General features: G+C 38.2%; 1 protein-coding gene across 1 annotated transcript in view; it reads left to right on the forward strand.

Moving 5' to 3' along the window:
- The first annotated feature begins 915 nt into the window (after positions 1–915).
- SENP6 (SUMO specific peptidase 6) overlaps positions 916–22,473 on the forward strand; it is a 155,722-nt gene continuing 134,164 nt past the window's right edge. Inside the window, exons 1-3 of the mRNA XM_042782584.1 lie at positions 916–1,034; positions 1,392–1,498; positions 3,248–3,308. Of these exons, the coding sequence (XP_042638518.1) occupies positions 916–1,034; positions 1,392–1,498; positions 3,248–3,308 (287 nt within the window). The remainder of the gene's footprint in view (positions 1,035–1,391; positions 1,499–3,247; positions 3,309–22,473) is intronic.

Consider the following 22,473-nt stretch of genomic DNA (forward strand, 5'->3'; position numbering starts at 1 on the left):
GGGAGTCGTGGGCCGAGAGGAACCCGGCCCGGGAAGCGCCGTCGCCGTCGTCGCCGCTCGCGTTTCCCCGGAGGGGCCTGAGAAGCCCAGGCCACGGGCCTCTTCACCTATCCGCAGACAGGCCCGGGAGCGCCTGGCCTGCTTTTGTGTAGGCCCGTCTGGAAGTGGGAGCGCCGCCCGCCTGACGGCAGAACCCAAGGCCAGCAATCCTGCGGCGGCTATCCTCTCTCGGCGCGGCCCCTCATCCCGGCGAGCGTGGCGGCAGTGTGGGCCATGGATTAAGAAGGAGGCGGCGTGGGAGGAGGAAGATGGCGGCCGGCAAGAGCGGCGGCGGCTCTGGGGAGATTACTTTTCTGGAAGGTACGTCTTTTTCAGCCCTTGCGGGGGGTGGTAGTGGTGGTGGTGGCTGGGAAATACAGTGAAAACGTAGTCCCCGGGACCCCGGAAATTCAGTTACCGCACTGGGTGGATTTCGGGGACCGTGGAGGTAAGAGGGTTGGGGGCTGCCGGGGCAATGGCGGGGAGGGGATGTGCTGCGAGCGCGTTGGGTTCGAGTTCGCCCGGTCGAGAGGCTTGCTTGGGAGCTGGGATGCTGAAAAGGCGGCGGCGAACCGGGCCTCGAGCCAGAATAGGTGGGCGTCCTTTGAGAGTGCGCGCAGAAGTCTTTGACATTTTTTGAGTTTTGGTAGTGGCCTGCGGATGAAAACGTATTAGTTCAGGTCTTGTTTAGTGTTCATGAAAAGTTTAACATTTCTGAGGTTGGGAGAAATTGGGGACCCATCTAAACAGGTAGTTTTCTGGGTATGTTTTTATATCTCCCGGTATTTCTCGCGGAGCTTCAGGCTTTTTGCGGATTAGGCCTGGCCTTGTCCGATATTTTTAGGAAATGAGCTTTGCTAACATGTTTTAGAAATAATGTATCAGAAAGATAGTGAAGTTCATAATGTCAATTTTGAGACCGTCGCCAAAGCTAATAGACAAAATTTAGCTGGTGCCATTTTTATTCACTTACGAAGGAAAGTTAAACATTTACTGTAAATGAACTAAGCCGCTTTTAAGGAAAACTATTATTGTTGGTGATGGTGGTAGTGGGTAACAATAATACTGACTTTTTGCCTTTTCTGTAAGGACGACCAAAATAACACCTCAGTTCATTGTCATCGTCGATCTAGAACTTTAAAGTTCACATTGCTTAATTTGAGGATGGGCTCAGTGTTGCAATAGTAATTGAGCTTGTTAATACGCTTTCTCAAGGAAAATGACTCTGCTGAGCTGTGGTTGTTAAAGAGTATTAATTACTCTGGATGATTTTGCGAAGGTTATTTTCATAATGCAGTTATGTTGTAAGCAGCATCTTCTTTTAAAACTGTTTAAAAAATTTCTGAATTAAGAAAATATAACTTAACTATAGTAACAGGCTTTATAGAAGGTTGTGGGGATGGATATGCTTTGCTTATTACTTCTTTATTATCAGCGTCTATAACAGTGCCTGAAAACAGTAAGTACTCTCTTTTTTCAATGAATGGAGATAGAGGTGAAAAAATGTGTGCAGTTTCTTAATTTTTTGTGCTTGAATATAGCAAAGCAAGAAACTTAAGAAGATACAGAAAGAAACTTTTGAGTTTTACTGAATTCATATCATGTTATATTACCTACACTTTAGTTTGGGCAAAATGGGTACCTGTCAGACGCTGAGAGTGGTGTAGCTTGTCTTACAGGTGGTGCTATATGCATTATTATGTACTTTGAAATTGGAAAGTCAGAAGATGGCTTACCAATGCTTATTAATTCAGTACTCACTGAGATGATTGTATTTATTTCTGCAGTGGTAAATTCTGGGCCTCTGTAGGGCTTCTGATTCAGTTCTAAATAAATGACCTGACCATAGGGAATTAAAAAGAACAAGAATAAAGTCAAGAGACACAGGGTTTATAGGAATTTCAGGGTGTATGAATGTGCAGAATCTATGAATATGAAGGCTCTATGAATGCTCTGGTTTGGTAAATGTGAGTTTCACCATGTCCTCTTCTGCATCTTCATAAAGAAAGCAAATGCTAACTTGCTTTGAACATAAGCATAGAGGAAAACAAGAATTTTAGTTTCCTATATCAGACATTCAAATGCTGTATGAAATCTTTTTTAAATAAATGGAATGATGTTTAGTACTACTTGTTTGTTATTTATCTGTGTTTAGTTTTCCATTATTCTTTTGGTTTTAAATACTTTTAATAATAAAATATTCCATTATAATTACTATGTTTTTAAATTTTCAAAACGTTTCTCCATAGCTGTTAGGATTTCATATTTAAACTTCCCTTGCCCTCCACTAGACTTTCTGAAAAACTGAATTAGGTTTTCATTCACTCATATTGTGGTCCTACTCTGTGCTAGCCCCTGTATCAGAGTCAGAATAGCAGTGCATAAGATGTCTCTGCCTTTAAAGAACTTAACTTTAACAGGAGAGGCTTTCCATTTAGAACAATCTTAACCCCGTATCTTCACATAGTTATTTTCTTTGCTTTGTTCAGATTTACTCAGCTCTGTCAGTCTGTTTAGGATAGATGTCACACTACCACACGCACACATCCTCATGTGCAAACTGTATTCCGTTTTACTGTTTTATTTTTCCTAATTATTGTTGTTAGTTTTCATGGAGATGATTCCAACTCATGGTGACTCTGTGTGCAGAGTACTTAATATGTGATAAACTAATTTTTTGTGTGTTTTTCGGTTCTAAAATACAATCTCTATGAAAGCAATGACTTTGTCTTCTCATCACAGTATTCCTTGCACCTAGATTATACTTACTGTTAATGAAATAAACGATAACCAAACCCACTGCCATTGAGTTGATTCTGACTCACAGCGACCCCCTTAGGATGATAACAGAGTGTAATAGGTTCTACAGAGGAATTATTCAGAGCAAATGAAAGAATGAGGAAGCTGTTTTACAGAGGGTTAGGGTTAGGATAGACCTCCCTGAAGAGGTGACAGGTTAAAATGATACCTTAACTATGAAATACTTTAGGATATGGTAGAGAGAATATATATGAAGGTTTAGTTTGTTAAATAAAAAAGTCACAAGTGAAAGTGTAGCAAGTGAAGGAGAAAGTGGTACGGAAGTTAGGGGTTAAGGCAGGAGAGTTGTCTTGCAGGACCATGAAAATGTTTTGTTTCATACTGATCAGTGAGAAGTCATTGAAGAGTTTGGGGTAAAAGTATCATGATTGGATTTTTCTCTTTTAAGGCTCACCTTTGCCGCTCAATGTGAAAGTGTGTGAGAGAAGAGCAAGAGTAGAAGTGGGGAGGTGAGTTGGGAGGATATTGTAGTAGTCTGGTTAGTGGATGTCACAGGTCTCAGTAGAGTTTCGTTTACTTACGTATGAGGTCTCCAGGAGTCAGGCAACTGGACAGTAGCTAACACTGTAGAAGTGATAGGGGCCTGGATTAGGGTTTGCAGTAGAGATTGAGTGGGGAAAGAACTATGTTTAGATGTAGAGTTTACAGGGTTTGTTGAAGATCAAAGTAAGGGAAGAATCAAGGATGACTCCTAGGGTTTGGGGTTGAGCTGTTGGGGAGTAATGTCATTTACTGAAATGGGGTAGACTGGTGGATAAGAGAAAGGGAAGTTTACTCTGCTTTGGTCATACTAGGTTTGAGTTGCCTGTTTAAAATCCATGCTCTAACATATACTTAGGAGCTCTGGTAGCATAGTGCCTAAGGCACTTGACTGCTAACCAGAAGGCTGGCGGTTCAAACCCACCAGCCACTCCTCAGAAGGAAGGTTGGGCAATCCTATTTCCGTAGTGATACTGCCTCGGAAATCCAAGGAGGGGTCGCTATGAGTCGGGGCCGACTCGACGGCAAATAACAACAACAACAACAACAACAACATATACTTGACATCCTTATAACAATTGTTGATATGTGCCATCAGTTCTAACTCATAACGACCCTGTCTAGTACAGAATGAAACACTCCTGGGTCTTGTGCCATCCTCACAGATGTTGCTATGTTTGAGCCCATTATTGTAGCCACTGTGTCAATCCATCTTGTTGAAGGTCTTTCTCTATTTTATCTAACCCTCTGCTTTACCAAGCATGATATCTTTCTCAAGGGATTAAGTCCTCCTGTTAACGTGTCCAGAGTACATGAGACAAAATCTGGGCATCCTCACTTTTTTTGTGTGTGATTTGGGTGAAAATTTACAGAGCAAATTCACTTTCCATACAGCAGTTCACATATACTTTGTCTCATGACATTGACCCAATTCACCACAATGCAACAGCTCCCCTCCCACTTCCTTCTGATAGTTACCTCTTCCTGGTGGACATCCTCACTTCTAAGGAGCATTCTGGCAGTGCATGGTACATTCAGTATTCTTCACCAGCACCACAATTCAGATGCATCATTTCTTCTGTGGTCTTCCTTATTTATTGTCCAGCTCTCACATGCATATGAGGCAATTGAAGACACCATGGCTTTAGGTCAGGTGGACCTTAAGTCATCAAGGTGACATCTTTGCCCTTTAACACTTTCAACAGGTCTTTACGGCAGATTTGCCCAAAGCAATGTGTTATTTGATTTCTTGACTGCTATTTCCTAGCACTGATCCACTGATTATGGATCCAAGTAAAATGAAATCCTTGATAACTTCAATCTTTTCTCCATTTATCTTGATGTTGCTTATTGGTCCAGTTGTGAGGATTTTTGTTTATGCTTAGGTATAATCCATACTGAAAGCTATATAGTCTTTGATCTTCATCAGCAAGTGCTTCAGGTGCTCTTCAAGTTCTCTTTCCTTGCAGCTAGTAGCTGAAATTTTAATTTCACTTCTTTTTTACCTTCTCTAGGGAAAAGGAGACCTTTTGGCTATTATTGTGCTGTCTTTATTTTGTTCTTATACTGAAATTGTATGAATTTAGTTGGTCCACAGCTTATATTGAATTCCTTATTTCCTGTCTATGATTCATTTCTTTCTCTTCTATTTTAAGATTATTTCATACTTCTACTTGTGATGGATGGTTTTGGCTGGTTTGTCTTCTGACTTTATTCATTCATTTAACAGATACTTATTTAGCACCTGCTGTGTTTATGAGCACTGGATAAGTGAGAGATACAATGGTTGGGGAGGGGAATCCAAACATGGTTTCTTTCTTCATGGAATTCCAGTCTGTTGAGGAGAATCAGTAATCAAATAATCACGGATCATGGTCATAAATGTAAGATTAACCACTGTCCATGGGGAGCATTTAAGATAATGAACTATTTGACCTAATCATAGCAGCCACAGAAGGTTTTAGGGATGAGTAGAAAGGGAGGAGTCCCTGGGGAGGCATATGGTTAAACGATTGGTTGCTAACTGCCATGTTAGAAATTGGAGTCCATACAGAGACCTCAGAAGATAGACCTCTGAAGATCAACTACTGAAAACCAAATGGAGCACAGTTCTCTGGCATGCATGGAGTTGCCATGAGTCAAGATTGACTCTTCAGCAATTGGGTTTTTTAGGAGAAAGTGAGTTGGGGAGACAGAGATCTTTCCAGATAGAGAGAATAAAATGGAGGGAGCATGACATATTTGGAGAATTAAAAGGAAGGCAGTATGGTGCTAGCAAAGAGAGTGGTACATGATGAGGCTGGAAGTGACATCATCAGTTTCTTTCAGAAAAGGACAATGGCTATACTGCACAGAAATGTTTAGAGGGACAAAAGGTTATCAGGAAGTCAAGTTAGGAGTCTTTTGCAGTATAGCACAGAGGTGATGGTAGCTAGTTACTGTAACCTTTCTTTTGATACTCTCTACCTTTCCTTCTCTGGAATCTGTAATAAGTCTACTTCCTCTCTCATTTGTTTCTTTTTCATACTATACTTGTTTGTGTGTAACTCCCTTTTGCCATTGCCTTTTTTCTTCTTCTGACTGAAATTCTTCATCTTTGTTTCTTTCCTTTTTTTTTTTAGAAAAAAACTTTTTATTGTGATTTGGGTGGAAGTTTACAGAGCAAATTGTTTTTCTATTCAACAGTTCATAAACATTTTGTTTTCTGACATTGATTGCAATCCCCAGTGTAACAGCACAGTCTGCATTACCTTCCTGTGTTTACCATTTCCATTTGTCCATCTTTCCTGTCCTTTCTTGCCTTCTGGGCTTTATCCCTCGCCAGATGGTACCTTTTTATATATCACTGTGGTTGATTGTTCTAAGGATTGTGTATCTCCGTGGTTCATCTTATAGACCTATCTTCAGATGGAAGTTATTCTATGGGGATGAGTTCAGTTCTAGTTTTGAAGGGGTGACTAAGGGCCATAGGCTTGGGGATTCTGTGAGTCTCTATTAGACAGTAATCCTGGTATTTTTTTTTACTATTTTGAGTTTTGTTCCACATTTTTCTCCCATTCTCTCCAGGATCTCCTACTGTGATCTCTTTAAGAATAATTGGCGGTGGTAGCTATGCACCATTTAGTTCTTCTCAGGGCCATGGAGGCTGGGGTTCACATGATCCTTTAGTCCTTTGAACCAGTTGTTTTCTTGTGTCTTTGATTTTCTTCACTTTTTTTTACTCTGGAGGGAAAGAGACCAATAGTTACATCTTAGATGAGCTGCCTTTCTTTTCTAATCTGCACATCTGCTACCTAGTTGGTGGTTTTCCTTTCATTTTGGATCTATCTCCATTTGTGGACCTTGTCCACTAAGTTTTAATTATTACAGTGTTGGTGGTGTTCCTTGTACTAGCAAACATTCTTCTGTCTCCAGATGAAAAGCTTTTTCCATTTCCCCTTAACCTTTTATTTCACATGTAAACTCCGGTTCAGAACCGAGTTTGTTACTTTTACTGAGACAGTAATACTTATTGTGTCTTTAACTAAAGCATGATTTCTCCAAAAGCCGCTGACTGATATTTCATTGGAGTAGTACAAGGCCTTTGATTTGGCCTGCTCAAGGGAATTTGCTACAACTTCTCTATTGCAACTTGCTTCTTTTTCTTTTGATTGGGCTAATTTTGGAAACTACATTATCGTGCCATTTCTTACATATGCGTTAATTAAATGTTTGTTTCCTGATTTCATCTCAGTTGAATTGATAATATTGTCTCTTCTACTTATCATTTGATTTCATGTACTCACAAAGAACTGTAGAGTAGAACCTCATTTGGAATGAAAGGGATTTCCATTACACATGCATTAAGAGCATGAACTCTCAGAATGTCTGGGTTCAAAACCTAGCCTTACCAATTACTTCCTAGCTGTGTGATCTTGGACAAATTACTTAACCTCTCTGTTTTCTCATTTGTAAAACAAGGATAATTGTAGTTACCTCATAGGGTTGCCATAAGGATTAAATGAGTTAATATATGTTAATGCTTTGAACAGTACACATATAGTAAGTACTGTTTGCTGATACTTTACAATTATATTTTCTTCTTAGTTCGAGAAGCAAAATAGAACTTAATTTGCTTCTTTCATCCTGCTGTCTCTTATACTTGAATTCTAGTTCTTGTTTATTGCCCTTTCACTCACTACATTTCTTTTTCTAGGCATCAGGTGATTATTCTTGATAGTCTAGGTTAACTGGAATAGTGAGAGAGGAAAGGGAGAATGATACTATGTATTCCATATAATCTAGATTTCCCTAAAATGATTGTTCATATTCCCCTAAGAAATGTATATTGGATATTTGAGAAATCAAAAGAGGTATATGAGTGCTATAACCTAGAATTAAGTTACTGGTAAAGTCAAACCTGACTTACAGTCCCAGTCTCCTGCCCTCCTTTCCTTCCTGTTTTGTGTCTTTATCCTTCTTCCCCATTCTCTCTTTTACCCCTTTCTGCCACATTCCAAGATGGGGAAAATAGACTCCACCTTTAAACGGGAAGGGTGACAAAAGAATTCACATCCGTTTTCAATCTACCATAGGTAGCCAGAACTAAAATTCTTATATTTTTCTCCACACTTGCCACAAAGTCACAGTATTTCTTTACTTTGAAAATCATAGTTTTTACCTATGAGATTCAAAAGTTTTTAACCTCTGGACAGCCTACAAAGCTAAAGGACAGAACAGAGTATATAATTTGTTTCAGTAGAATAAATAACAATGTAAGCAATCATTGATTTGACCTTCTTTGATCAGGAACTGACTCAGGGATTTCTGAAACCAATCAAACATTAGCAAGAAAAAACAAGGAAGAGTGTTAGAAACTTATCATTCCATTCCTTTTTCCTTTTAGTGATGTCTGAGTTATGCTGGCATTGTTATTATAATTGTTCTCATTTTCACTTTTAGAAAACATTGTCACAATATTCACAATATTAAAATTTAAGTTAGCACTATTTTCATACAAAACATAACAGTTAATCCACAAATTTAAAGACAGATTGTTTAACTCTTAAGTTGCACAGTTAAGTCACATTACTTGGAGTTATCCAGTGATGATGATTCAGTGTTGTGAGTGGAAATCATGGTTGGTCACTAATATCAGCCATTAGTGTAAAAACAGTGATGGAGGCTGTAAAGGTAGATAATCTGTACTGTATTCTTTTGACATTAAATATAGTGTTGCTTCAGCCCCTATTTTTAGGTGTCTTGGGGATTTTGTCAGAAGCCCTGGTGGTTCAGTGGTTAACACTTGACTGCTAACTGGAAGGTTGGCAGTTTGAACTTATCCAGAAGCTCTGTGGAAGAAAGACCTGAAGATATGCTTTTGTAAAGATTATAGCCTAGGAAACCCAGTGAGGCAGTTTACTTTTGTCACATTGGGTCTTCATGAGCTGAAATTGACTGGACAGCACTTAACAGCAACATTCTATTTTTTCTCCAGAACCTTTTGCACCTGTTGCCGAAAATCAGGACCTCTTATGTCCTGAGGATTTGGGACCCTCAGTGCTGTAATTGAGACAGTCTTAGGCAAAGTGGGATATTTGGTCATCCTGCCCTGCTACAAGTTAACAACAGCTACCTCGAGGCCATTTGAAACTATAGACTTGAGTAGTAAGACAATCTTGCCTATAGAGAATTTTTAAATTTGAATTTTATATAATTCTCAAGTGACAAAATAGTATTCTTCCTTTCATTTTTTTCCCCCAGCATTTAAAAATGTGAAAATCATTTTTAGCTCATGGGCCATATATGGACAGGCAATAGGCTGTATGTATCTAAGGAGTTCTGATGGTGTAGTGGTTAAAACATTTGGCTGCTAACCAAAAGGTTGGTGGTTCGAACCTACCAGCTGCTTCATGGGAGAAAGATAAGGCAGTCTACCTTCCTAAAGATTGACAGCCTTGAAAGCTGTATGGGCCAGTTCTCCTGTCATGAAGGGTTGCTGTGAATTGAAATCGACTCAGTGGCACTGGATTTGTGTTGTTTTGTTTTGGAGGTTATTTTTACTTCCATTGTAGTTTGCTGACCTCTGTTCTAGGGTATCCTATAATAATGGAATTATTGGATCATAGGGCATTTGCAGTTTCACCTTTAATATTGCCAAATTGATCTCCAAAGTAGTTTCATTGTTAGTTTTAAAGTTTCCTGTTTCTACACATTATCACCTACTTGATACTGTCTAATGTTTTAGTTTTTTTCAGTCTGATAGAGTTATCAGATGGTTTCAATTTATAGTTCTTTGATTCATACTGTGTATCTTTACTCTTTCAATTATTCAATCCATCCTGGAGAAGGATATCATTATAGAAACAGTTATTGAGTGCCAGAAATGCTTTAGATGCATCAGTAAATGAAACAAAATTCTGTAAGTTTCTTTTCATGTAGTAGATTATTGTTTTTTAGATGATTATTGTATTTGTGTTTCCACTTTTTCAAGATCCTTGTTCAGATATTCTGCCTCCTTTTTTTCTCCTGTTGGAATTTTTTTTTAATATATTCTAGATATTAATCCTTGGTTGGATTATATAGCTAGGACAACATGTTTTACCAAGTTATTGTTGTTGTTAGGTACTGTCAAGTTGGCCCTGACTCAGTGACCCTATATGTACAAAAGAACAAAACACTGCCAAGTCCTGTGCCATCCTCACGATACCTGCTAGGCTTGAGCCCATTGTTGGAGCCGCTGTGCCAGTCCTTTTCATTGAGAGTCCTTTCCTTTTTCCTGACCCTGTATTTTACTGTGTATGATATCCTTCCCCAGGGACTGGTCCTTTCTGACATGACCAAAGTAAGTGAGACGAAGTCTGGCCATTCTCATTTCTAAGGAACGTTACAGCTGCAGTTCTTCCAGGACAAATTTGTTCATTCTTTTTGTCCATGGTATTTTCACCAGCAACACAATTTAAAGACATCAACTCTTCTTCAGTCTTCCTTATTCATTTTGCAGCTTTCTCATGCATATGAGAATACCATGGTGTGGGTTAGGTGCACCTTAGTCTTCAAAGTGACATCTTTCCTTCTTAACATTTTAAAGAAGTCTTTTTGCAGCAGATTTGCCCAGTGCAATATGACATCTGATTTCTTGGCTGCTGCTTCCATGGGTGTTGATTGTGGATCCAAGTAAAATAAAATCCCTATAAGAGACAATTTCAGTCATTTTTCCATTTGTCATGATATTGCCAATTGGTCCAGTTGGGAGGATTTTTGTTTTCTTTATGTTGAGGTGTAGTCCATACTTGACTTTCAAGAGTAATTGCTTCAAGTCTTTTCACTTTTCAGCAAGCAAGGTTCTGTCATCTGCATATTTAGCCCATAGTATCCAGTATTGCAACTTGAGGCTTGAATTTTCTGTTCAGTTCTTTCAGCTTGAGAAATGCAGAGCACGTTCTTCCCTTTTAGTTTTCTAACTCCAGGTCTTTGCACATTTCATTGTTGTTAGTTGCCGTTGAGTTGTCTCTGACTCATAGTGACTCTGTGCACAGCAGAATGAAACGCTGCCCGGTCCTGTGCCAGCCTCACCATCCTTGCTATATACTACTGAGCCCATCGTTGCAGCCACTGTGTCAGTCCATCCCATTGAAGGCCTTCCCCTTCTTTGTTGACCCTCCACTTTACCAAGCATGATATTCTTCTCCAGGCAATGGTTCCTTCTGACAGCATGACCAAAGTAGGTGAGATGAAGTCTGGCCATTCTCGCTTCCGAGGAGCAATCAGACTGCACTTCTTCCAGGACGGATTTCTTAGTTCTTTTAGCAGTCCATGGTACTCTTAGCATTCTTCTCCAACATCACAACTCAAAAGCATCAACTCTTCTTCAGTCTTCCTTATTCATTGTCCAGCTCTCACATGCATAAGAGGCAATTGAAAATACCATAGCTTGGGTTAGGTGCACCTTAGTCTTCAGAGACATCTTTGTTCTTCACCTCCTTAAAGAGGTCTTTTGCAGCCAGATTTGCACAGTGCAATACGTCATCTGATGTCTTGACTGCTGCTTCCATTGGTGTTGATTGTAGAACTAAGTAATATGACATTTCATTATAATATGACATTTCATTATGATACAACAAATTACTACTTTTATTTTTTTAATGAATGGAATAATTTTATGAAGAGGATTTTTAAAATGCAGTGTTTTTTTTTCTTTTTTCTTTTTTGGGGGCAATGGCTTGTTTTTGTGTGATTCAAGAAATCCTTTTCTTCCCCAAGGTTGACAAAAATATTTACAATATTCCCTTCTAAAATGTACAAGATTTTCCTTTTTTGGAAAAGAATTTTTCATTCAAATATAATTCATTTTGACAGTGAATTTTGTCCAGCATCATTTGTAGAATAGTTCATAGTTTTACCATTTGCAGTAATACCTTTAGCATGTATCACCTGTACATAAGCATCTAGTCCTATTTCTGGGATCTCTGTTAATGAGCTATTGATCTATTTGTATCTTTGTATCGATATCTAGTTGCTATAGCATGTGATAACTCTAAATATCTACTAAAACATCTTTCTTCCATTTCACTTCTTCATATAGACACCTCATTTTTTTTTTCATAATTGTCTGGAATTTTTGGCTATTTGAGCTTCCAGGTAAATTTTAGACTCAGCTTTTGAAATTTCTTCATCTAATTAACACTTTAATTGGAGTTTCATTGAAACTTGACAACTTTAGATGTTTGATTGAGTCTTCCTATTTGTCCATTCATTTAGTTCTTTAACAAAGCTTTTAGAAAAAGTTCTTTTAGAAAGGAGTTACATTTTTCTAGAAAGCTTTTGGACATTTTATGTAGTTTATTTGTAAATAAATTTGATACTTTAAAATTTTTATTTCTTGTAAATATATTTTTAAAATTAGAGTTTGATTTTTTTCTTTTCCTGAGTAAAAAGAGATAAAATTCTTTTTTGTATGTTGATCTCCTATCTGATAACTACTAAACTTACTAATTTCAGTATTTTACAGAGTCTTTTGAATTTTCTTATTTCTTATTTTTTATATTACAGATGACTGAGTTTTTCTTTTCCAATTATTTTATTTTATTTTTTTGCAGTGTTTCTCCCCCCACCTCACCCCTGGTAACCAACAAAGAAAGTTTCCTTCCATATATAAACCTTTCCTTGACTTTTACAAAATGAACTAATACAAGATTTGTCCTTCTGTGATTGTCTTAGTTCACTCAGCATAATGTCCTCCAAGTTCATCCCCATTATATGGTGGTGTGCAGATTCTACATTATTCTTTAGTGTTGTGTAGTATTCCATTGTGTGTATGTACCATAATTTGCTTATCCATTCTTCTGTTGATGGGCACCTAGGTTGTTTCCATCATTTTGTTGTTGTAAATAGTGCTGTGATGAACATGGGTGTGCATATATCTGTTCTTGTGCTGGCTCTCACTTCTTTAGGCTATATACCTAGTAACAGGATTGCTGGATCAAATGGTATTTCTAATTCCAACTTTTTAAGGAATTGCCATGCTGCTTTCCATAGTGGTTGTATCATTTGACAGTCCCACCAGTAGCATATGAGTCCCAATCTTACCGCATCCTCACCAGCATTTGTTATTTTCTGTCTTGTTGAACTTTGCTATTAGTGGTGGGGCAAGATGGTATCTGATTGTTGTTTTGATTTGCATCTCTCTAATGCCTAATGATTCTGAACATTTCTTCATGTGTTTGTTGGCCACCTGAATATATTCTTTGGTGAAGTATCTATTCATGTCTTTTGCCCATTTTTTAATTGGATTGTTTTTCTTTTTGATATTCAGGTGTTAAGAGTTTTCTGTAAATTTTAGAGATAAGTCACTTGTCAGATATGTTGTTGCTGAATATTTTTCCCCAATCCGTAGGTTCTCATTTTACTCTTTTGGAGAAGTCTTTTGAAGCACATAAATACTTAATTTTTAGAAGGTCTCATTCTTCTAGTTTATCTTCAGCTGTTTATGCATTTTGGGTTATGCTTGATAGTCTATTTATACCATGAATAATTGTTGTTGTTGTTGTTGTTATGTGCTGTGGAGTCGGACCTGACTCATAGCAACCTCTCCTTGGGTTGCTGAGGCAGTATCACTACGGAAATAGACTGCCCAACCTTCCTTCCGAGGAATGGCTGGTGGGTTTGAACCGCCAGCCTTCTGGTGAGCAGTCAAGTGCCTTAGGCACTATGCTACCAGAGCTCCCTATATATAGAGATAATACCTTGGAAACCCAAAGAAGGGTCTCTGTGGTGTAAATCAACTCAGCGGCAGTGAGTGAGTGATTGTGACAACAATAACAACAACAATATTGTAAATGGTATTGATTTCCTTATATCTTTTCCAGTAGTGTCTTTGCTGATGTAGAGGAATCCAACTAATTTATGGGTATTCATCTTGTATCCTGTCACTATGCTAAATCTCTCAATTAGTTCCAGTAGATTTTTGACTATGTCTCTTGGGTTTTCTAGGTATAGGATCATATTATCTGCAAATAGGGATAGTTTTACTTCTTCCTTACCAATTTGGATGCCTTTGATTTCCTTTCTTGCCTTACTGCCCTGGCTAAGACTTCCAATACAGTGTTGAAGAGAAGTGGTGATAGTGGGCGTCCTTGTGTGGTTCTGTTCGCAAGGGGAATGGTTTCAGTCTCTATCCATTAAGAAGAATGTTGGCTGTTGGTTTTGCATAGATGCCCTTTATTATGTTGAGGAATGTCTCTTCTATTCTTATTTTGCTGAAAGTTTTGATCAGAAATAGGTGTTGATCAAATGCCTTTTCTGTATCATTTGATATGATCATGTGGTTCTTTGTTTTATTTATGTGATGAATGATGTTGATTGTTTTGCTAATGTTGAACCATCCATGCATACCTGGTATGAACCCCACATGGTCATAATGTATTACTTTTTGGATATGTTGGCCTCTGATTTTGCTGTGTGCCCAAAGTTTGGTATGTTGTGTTTTCATTCTTGTTTGATTCAAGGAATTTTTTACTTTAATTTTTATTTCTTCAATTACCCAGTAATTTTCAAGGAGAGTGTTACTCAGTTTCCATGTATTTGCTCTTTTTCTGTTGATCTTCCAATTATTGATTTCTAATTTATAGCATTGTGACCTGAGAAGATGCTTTGCAGTGTTTCAGTGTTTTTAGATTTATTAAGGCTTGCTTTGTGGCCTAACATATGGTCTATCCTAGAGAGTGTTCCGTGTGCCCTGAAAAAGAATGTATGTTGTGCTGTTGTTGGGTGAAGTGCTCTGTAGATGTTTATAAGGTCAAGTTGATGGATTGTATTATTTCTGCGTTTTTGTTGAGTTTCTTTCCAGCTGATCTATCTTTGATTGAAAGTGGTGTATTAAAGTCTCCTACTATGACTGTGGAGTCATCTATTTGTCTTTTCAGTTCTTTTAAAGTCTGCTTTATGTATTCCAGGGCTCTTTCATTGAGTCCATAGATACTTATTATGGTTATGTCCTCTTGTTCAGTTGATCCTTTAATCATTATATAAAATCCTTCCTTGTTTTTTACGGTGGTTTTTGTCTTCAATTCAGTTTTACCAGAAATAATATTACTACTCCTGCTTTTTCATGGTTGCCATTTGCAAGATAAATCTTTTTCCAACCTTTGATTTTTAGTCTATTTTTGTCTTTGTCTCTAAGGTATCTCTCTTGTAGCTAGCATATTGATGATTATGTTTTCTTATCTAGTCTGCAGCCCTCCACCTCTTGAGTAGTACATTTAATCCATTGACATTCAGTGTAATTACTGACACGTATGAATTTGCTGCAGTCATTTTTTTTTTTTAATGTGTTTTTCTTGTGGTGGTACTGATGTCTTTGTTCCACATAATTTTCTGTGCTGAGCTTGTTTTGTTTATGAATTGTATTATTACTTCCTTCTTTGGTATTGTTTTATTATTTGCTAAATATTTGTGCTTGTCCTCTTTTTTATTTTGATGTGAAGGTTTATAATTTTTCGCTGAGGTTACCCCACGATTTATAATTTTCTTCCCAAGTTTAGAACAGTCCATTCTGTCTTGCAATTGTCTTGACTTTCTCACCATTTAGAAGTTCTGTAACTACATAATTTTTTTCCCTCTTTTTGTTTTGTAGTTGTCCTCATTTGCCAATTGATGTCTCTGGTTCCCTGTTTACAATCTTGTAGGCCTATTTACTTTGGATACTTCCATAACTGAGTTGGCTTCTGGGTTATGTCATCACATGTGTTAATGGTTGGTTATTGTTTGCGGTTGTTGGTTCTCTTTCCAAACGACTCCTTTTAGCATCTCTTGTAAAGTTGGTCTGGTTTTAACAAATTATCTTAATTTCTACTTATCTGGAAATGTCTTAATTTCACTATCATATTTGAAGGACAGTTTTGCTGGGTACATAATTCTTGGTTGGAAATTTTTTTCTTTCAGAGTTTTATATATACCATCCCGTTGCCTCTCACCTGCCTCTCACCTCTCACCTCATCTGCCAAGAAATCAGAGTTTACTCTGATTGATTGTCCTTTGTAGGTAACTTTTTGTTTTTCCTGTGCTGCTTTCAGGATTCTTTCTTTGTCTTTGGTTTTGGTACGTTTGATGATGATATGTCTTGGTGATTTTCTTTTTTTTTTTTCTTTTGGTATCTGTCCTGTTTGGGGTTCGTTCAACTCCTTAAGTTGATACATTCTTGTCTTTCATCATGCCACGGAAATTCTCTTTCAACAAATCTTTGGCAATTTTCTCTGTGGTTTTACTTGTTTCTTCCTGTTGTAAAATTCTGATTATTGTTGTTGTCATGTGTTGTCAAGTCGGAACCAACTCATAGCGACCCTTCCTTGGGTTTCCAAGGCTGTATCTCTATGGAAGTAGATTGCCCAACCTTCCTTTGGAGGAGTGGCTGGTGGGTTTGAACCGCCAGCCTTCTGGTTAGCAGTGAAGTGCCTTTGGCACTACACTACCAGAGCTCCCAGAATTCTGATTACACGTATGTTATTCCTTTTGATGGTATCCCACATGAACTTAGGCTTTCTTCATTTAGTTTTGATCTTTTTTTCTGATTGATCCTTTTCCAAAGAAGTATTTGTCATCAGTCTCACTAATTCTATCTTCCATTGATTCAGTTCCACTCCTTTGCCTGTTCATTGTATTAATCTGGATTGCCATCTGTAGATTTGTATCACTTCTGATTTTTCATTTATTTTGTCATTTTGTTCTTACATTGTCTTCCAAAATTATTCTAGGGTTTTCTTTGTGTTTTCCTCAATTTTGTCAGTGTTTTCCTTGATCTGTCTCTTAGTCTGTTGAAGGTACCTAAATATAATCCTTTTGAATTCCTTATCAGGGAGTTCCAGTGCTACTTCTTTCTCAGGGATAAGTTCTGGGTCTATATTCTGGTCCCTTGTATCTTGCTTCTTTGTGTGGACTTTGATGGTCTGTTGTCTCCTAGACATTGTGATGTTTTTATGTTTATGGTTAATTGTTGATTGTATGTTGGAATGATTTGCACAAGATTTTCTTTTTTCTTTTTTTGGATGTATCTGAGTATGCAGTATGGTGTGTTCTACTGTTTGCTTGTTGGCAGCACTTATGCACTGACCACCTGTCTTCTTTCCAGTTCATCAGCTTCCCATATGTATGTTCAACTCACTTAGGTCCGTGGAATCTAAATGAGAATACTAACTCGACAGCACATAGCAACAACAACAACAACATAGCTTCAGATATCCAAAATGGCCACTGCTTGTAAACATTGGAAATAGCTGCTCCCATCAGTCGCTTGTAAACATCAAAATGGCTGCCCCCATCCGCCGCTTGTAAACACTAAGATGGCTGTGCCCTCCAGACAGTCAAAAGTCCACAGCTCAGTTTGTCTTCTTTGCTGTTTCCTTTTTAGTCATCAGGTACTCATGCAGTAGTCCATGCAGACCTTGATGAGCAGGGCTGATTTTTAGGTTAATTCTCAGGTCCTAACACCACTTGCAGATATTCAGGCTGTCTGTGCTGTCAGGACAGGTGACAGTCCACAGCTGCATTTGTCTCTTTATGCATTGTTTTCATTCAGGTGTTTGTTTTAGTTGGTGTTTAATCCACTTCTGTATTCTTCCTTTCAAAGCTCAGGGCTCCAGGATTATCTTCTGTATCTGTGTCTGTTGGTTTCTCTTTTCTTTGTTGAAGATGCTCTGTGTAGCTTGTCTGCCTATTCTGCCATCTTACTAGAAGTCCTCTTTTTCAGTTCTTAAAAATTTTGTTTGTTTGTTTGTTTTTTACTGTGCTGGCTTGAAGTTCTATAAAGTACAGTAATTTTAAAGGAATGCTTCTAATATCTTAACTATTTAGGTATGGTGTTGCTATAGTTTTTTGGCAGATAATCTGTCATGGATTAAGAAAATTCTGTTGAGAGGATATTACTTTTCTTTAATCATTTAAGCTTTAATTTATATTTATAGATTTTTGCTATAGTTTTGTCTATATGTTTCGTGTATGGTCTATGTTTATAGTCTTGCAATTTTGGGGTTAAATCCAGTTAGCTAAGAGTTTTAACTTTTTGATAGATTACTGGGTTCGGTTTGCCAAATTTTGCTCTCACTTTTTGCATCTGTTTTCCCAGGATTAGTCTCCAGTTTTTTTGTTGTTGAACTATCCTTGAATGTTTCTGATATCAAGGTTTCCTTTGCTCTGGAAAAGATTGTATAATATTGAAATGGGATTATGCTTAAATGTTTGGTGTAATTCCTCAAAACAATTTCTTTCTGATACTCTTTGTAGGAAGATTTTTAATTTGATTATTTAATGTGTATAATATTTTTTGTTTTCTGTTTCCTCTTGAGAGAGTTGTTAATTCATATATTCCTAGCAACGGACAGATTTATAGACGTAAAATTGTTCATACTGTTTAATCTCTGATGCACTTGTAATTACCTTTTTCTATTTTTAACTTGTTTTTTTTTTTTTTTCTTCCCCATGTCAGTCTCAAAGAATCGTAACAATTTAATTAGATTGTACAAGAAAATAATTTTGGTATTGTTGGCTCTCTGTATTATAACTTTGTTATTTTGCTTCATTAATTTTTACCTGTTTCTTTAATATTCAATGTCAAAATAGGGAAGTAGCAGTCGGCTATGAATCCTGGGGGAGTAGAATTTGAAAGTCATATTTGTGGTTTATATATTCTTTATGTTTTCTTTAAATTTTAGAACTTTATTTTGAAATAATTTTACACTTATGGGAAAATTGCAAGACTGATACAGAGAATTCACATGTACTCTTCCCTCAGTTCCACAATGTTAACATTTGCTATAATTGCTTTATGAGAATCTTTTCTTGCTATATATACTCATGTACATTTTCCCCCTGATTATTTGAAAGCACATTTAAGACGTGCTACTCCTTTACCCCAAAGGCTTTATTTTCATCCCCACCTACCTTTTAAAAAAAAAAAAAGTGAAATATACATTCTCTTATGTAACCACAGTGCAGTTTTCAAACTCACAAAGTTAACATCTGTGCAATTCTATCATTTAATGCTTAGACCTTATTTCACCTTTCACCAATGGATTTAAAAATATTCTTTATGAATACAGAAAAAACATTTTGGTCTAGGGTCCAATCTGGGATCATGTAATGTATTGCATTTGTAATTTGTTTTTTGTCTCCTTACTCTTTAATGATTTTGACATTTTTAAAGGATACAGGACAGTACTTTTATAGAATGTGTCTCATTTTGGACCACGGCTTTGAACTAGTTCACATGGTTCAGTAATTGCCTTCATAAACAAGGGATGGAATACTTTCCTTAACAACCAAATCTGTTGCCAGTAGTATTTTGACCCAAGTAGGAAACACACAGCTGTGCCCTACTCAAAGATGGTGCCTAAGTGCCTCATTTAAATGTTTTGCTTTTCAGAGCCCTGCCAATAACCTAATCTCCTTTATGAGACCCCTGAAACTTTCAGGAGAAGGACGGTGGCAGGAATTTTGGAGAGCAACATGATTGACAGGACTCTGCAGAGCAACACACATTCAGAGCTGCATGATCAGCCTCCATCTTTGAGCTGAGCACAGCTGTTTGTTTCCTTTATAACTAGGGGAACAGATTTGGTTGCTATGCAATGCATATGTGGCCCATGTTTACTATGGCAATTATTGAACCATTTTCAACCTGTTTGAAGTCCTGGTTTAGATTTACCAGATGTTTCCTCCTGATTAGAATCAGGCTATGCATTTTTGTCAGGAATACCGTAGATGATCTTTTGTACTCCCTGTATGATATCAGGGGGTGTATAATGCTAATTTTTCCCTTTCCTGGAGAAATTAACTTTGATCACTTAGTTAAGGTTGTATTTGACAGATTTCTCCACTGAAAAGTTACTATTTTTCTCTTTTGTGAGGAGATATTTGAGATACTGTAAATATCTTATTTCTCATCAGACCCACTAGTTTTAGTATCCCTTGATGACTCATGCCTGATTCAGTTATACTATGATGATTCCCAAATTATGTTTCTAATTTTATCCTTCTACATGTATTAATTTGCATTCTACTGAAAATGCTTTTAAAAAAAAATAAGACTTTCTTCTTTCTTTCCTTCAGATACACTGAGTGCCTCCAGTTTTTTAGTCCTTCTGGAGTTCTTTTTCTTCTTTTGCCAGTTTGGTAATTTGTAATGTTAACCAGAAGGCTGGGAATTCAAACCCACCCAGCTACTCCTTGGAAGGAAGACTAGGCAATCTACTTCCATAGAGATTTGTTATGTGCCGTCGAGTCGGCCCGACTCATAGTGACCCCTCCTTGGGTTTCCGAGGCAGTATCACTACGGAAGTAGGATTGCCCAACCTTCCTTCCGAGGAGTGGCTGGTGGGTTTGAACCGCCAGCCGTCTGGTTAGCAGGCAAGTGTCTTAGCCACTATGCTACCAGAGCTCCCTAGATCCATAGAGATACTGCCTTGGAAACCCAAGGAGGGGCTGCTATGAGTCAGCACTGACCCAGTGGCTGTGAGTCAGTCAATAGGCATTCAAGGTTTTGCTTTCACTGGTGTGCTAAATCAGTTCTTACATATTTATCAGACATTAGTCTTTCATCAGTATTATTATATCTCACATCTACTGTTGACCTTTTTTCTTTGCTTCCCCTCAATTTTCAAAGTGGAATATAATAGACATAAGTTTCAGTTTTTATAATTATGAATGTCAAAGATAACAGTGTATTGAACTTTGGTGTTACTCTCAAGGACTTCTGAGTTGCCCCAAACTTGTGTTTTCAAAATTTGCTTGCATTTTGTAATATCTCTTTTCTTTCCTTGTTTCTTAGTTATCACTTCCTTGAAGTTAGTACTCTGTCACTTAGTGCTCAATAGGTTCTCATCCGTGTTGATCAGGAAATCACACGATCTGATTTGTTAGCAATGTGTGTACAGAACCCCAGTTCCTTTAGTGCATTAATATTATAACATCTCTTTTGACTTTTGACTGCCAAGTGGCCTTTTAGGTTCACTTGCATGACTCAATTACTTGATAAATATTAGTTGCTGATTTTTTTTTTTTTTTTTTTTTCAGATTTTTAAAATTGTTGTTCTGGTTACCTAGTGCCACTCTGACAAGAGTGTACCACAAATGGGATGGCCTTATCAAACAGGAGTTTATTCTCTTACAGTTTGGAGGCTTTAAATCCAAGTTCAAAGTGCCAGGCTGTAATGCCTGGGTTAAAGCCCCTCAACCTTGGGGTTCAGCTCTGCCTCCTGCTCCTGACCCACTGAAGCTAGAGGCATTTCTTCATTCAGACAGCTGCTGTCTGCTGAGACTGACAAGCCCAAGGTTGGCAAATAGAAAGGCACAGTTCCAATGTTACCAAACTACACAGCAGGCCATTAATTCAAGCCCATTGAAAGTCCCAAGGTTAGCAGAGCATGGCAGGCTGCTGAACAATGACATAGGTACATGCAGGGTTCAAGTGTGCCATAAGCTGGAGACCATTCCCAAAGCTGTTTCTTACTATATCAGACACAGGGATCCAGGTGAGGAGAGGGAACTCAGGCACACCCAAAGCAGCAGGGCGGGAGAGCAGGAGAAAGGGGACAAAAAGCCAGGAACCTGGACAGAGGAGCAGTCAGCCACAGGGATCCAGGTGAGGAGAGGGAACTCAGGCACGCCCAAAGCAGCAGGGCGAGAGAGCAGGAGAAAAGGGACAAAAGGCCAGGAACCTGGACAGAGGAGCAGTCAGCTTCAGGGATCCAGGTGAGGAGAGGGAACTCAGGCATGCCCAAAGCAGCAGGGCAGGAGAGCAGGAAAAACGGGATTAAAAGGCCCAGGAATCCGGACAGAGGAGGAGTCACCTGCAGGGACCCAGGTAAGTGTGGTACGAGAGGTTTCCAACAAGGAGGCAAACTTGTCTGTTGGTTTGTCCTACTGTGGTGACGTGTTGGTGTGAGTTTTGAGGCTGAGCCACTGGTGTTTCAAACCCAGCGGGATGTACATGATGCACAGGTATCAGCCCAGCTTACAGACTGACACAGACTAGGAAGAAGGAAGAGGCCGTCCACTCTCCAAGAATTGGCCAGGGTAAACCTTATGAATAGCAAAGAAACACTATTTGATACATTACCACACAACTTTATGAATAGTCCGGTTAGGTTAGAAGACTCTCAAAATAGGGCTGGGAAAGAGCTGCATCATCTGAGTAAACCACGCCTTAGTCTGTGGATAAGGTCAAGCTTTCGAGACCTCCATTTGCTGATGTGGCACCACTCAAATTGAAGAGAAATAGATGCAGACATCCATTAATCATTGGAACATGGAATGTATGAAGTATGAATCTAGGAAAATTGGAAGTTGTCAAAAATGAAGTGGAACGCATAAAGATTGATATCCTCAGCGTTGTTGTTGTTGTTGTTGTTGTTATATGTCATCGAGTCAGCCCTGACTCATAGTGACCCCTCCTTGGGTTGCCAAGGCAGTATCACTACGGAAGTAGATTGCCCAGTCTTAGTGAGCTGAAATGGACTGGTTTTGGCCATTTTGAATCAGACAAACATGTGATCTACTATGCTGAGAATGACAGTTTGAAGAGGAATGGAGTGGTATTCATCATCACAAAGGATGTTTCAAGATCTGTCCTGAAGTACAATGCTGTCAGTGATAGGATAATATCCA

This window comes from Orycteropus afer, unplaced genomic scaffold, assembly GCF_000298275.1.
Source record: "Orycteropus afer afer isolate SDZICR_OR568_19922 unplaced genomic scaffold, OryAfe1.0 scaffold00380, whole genome shotgun sequence".
In the NCBI taxonomy this organism is placed as follows: domain Eukaryota; kingdom Metazoa; phylum Chordata; class Mammalia; order Tubulidentata; family Orycteropodidae; genus Orycteropus; species Orycteropus afer.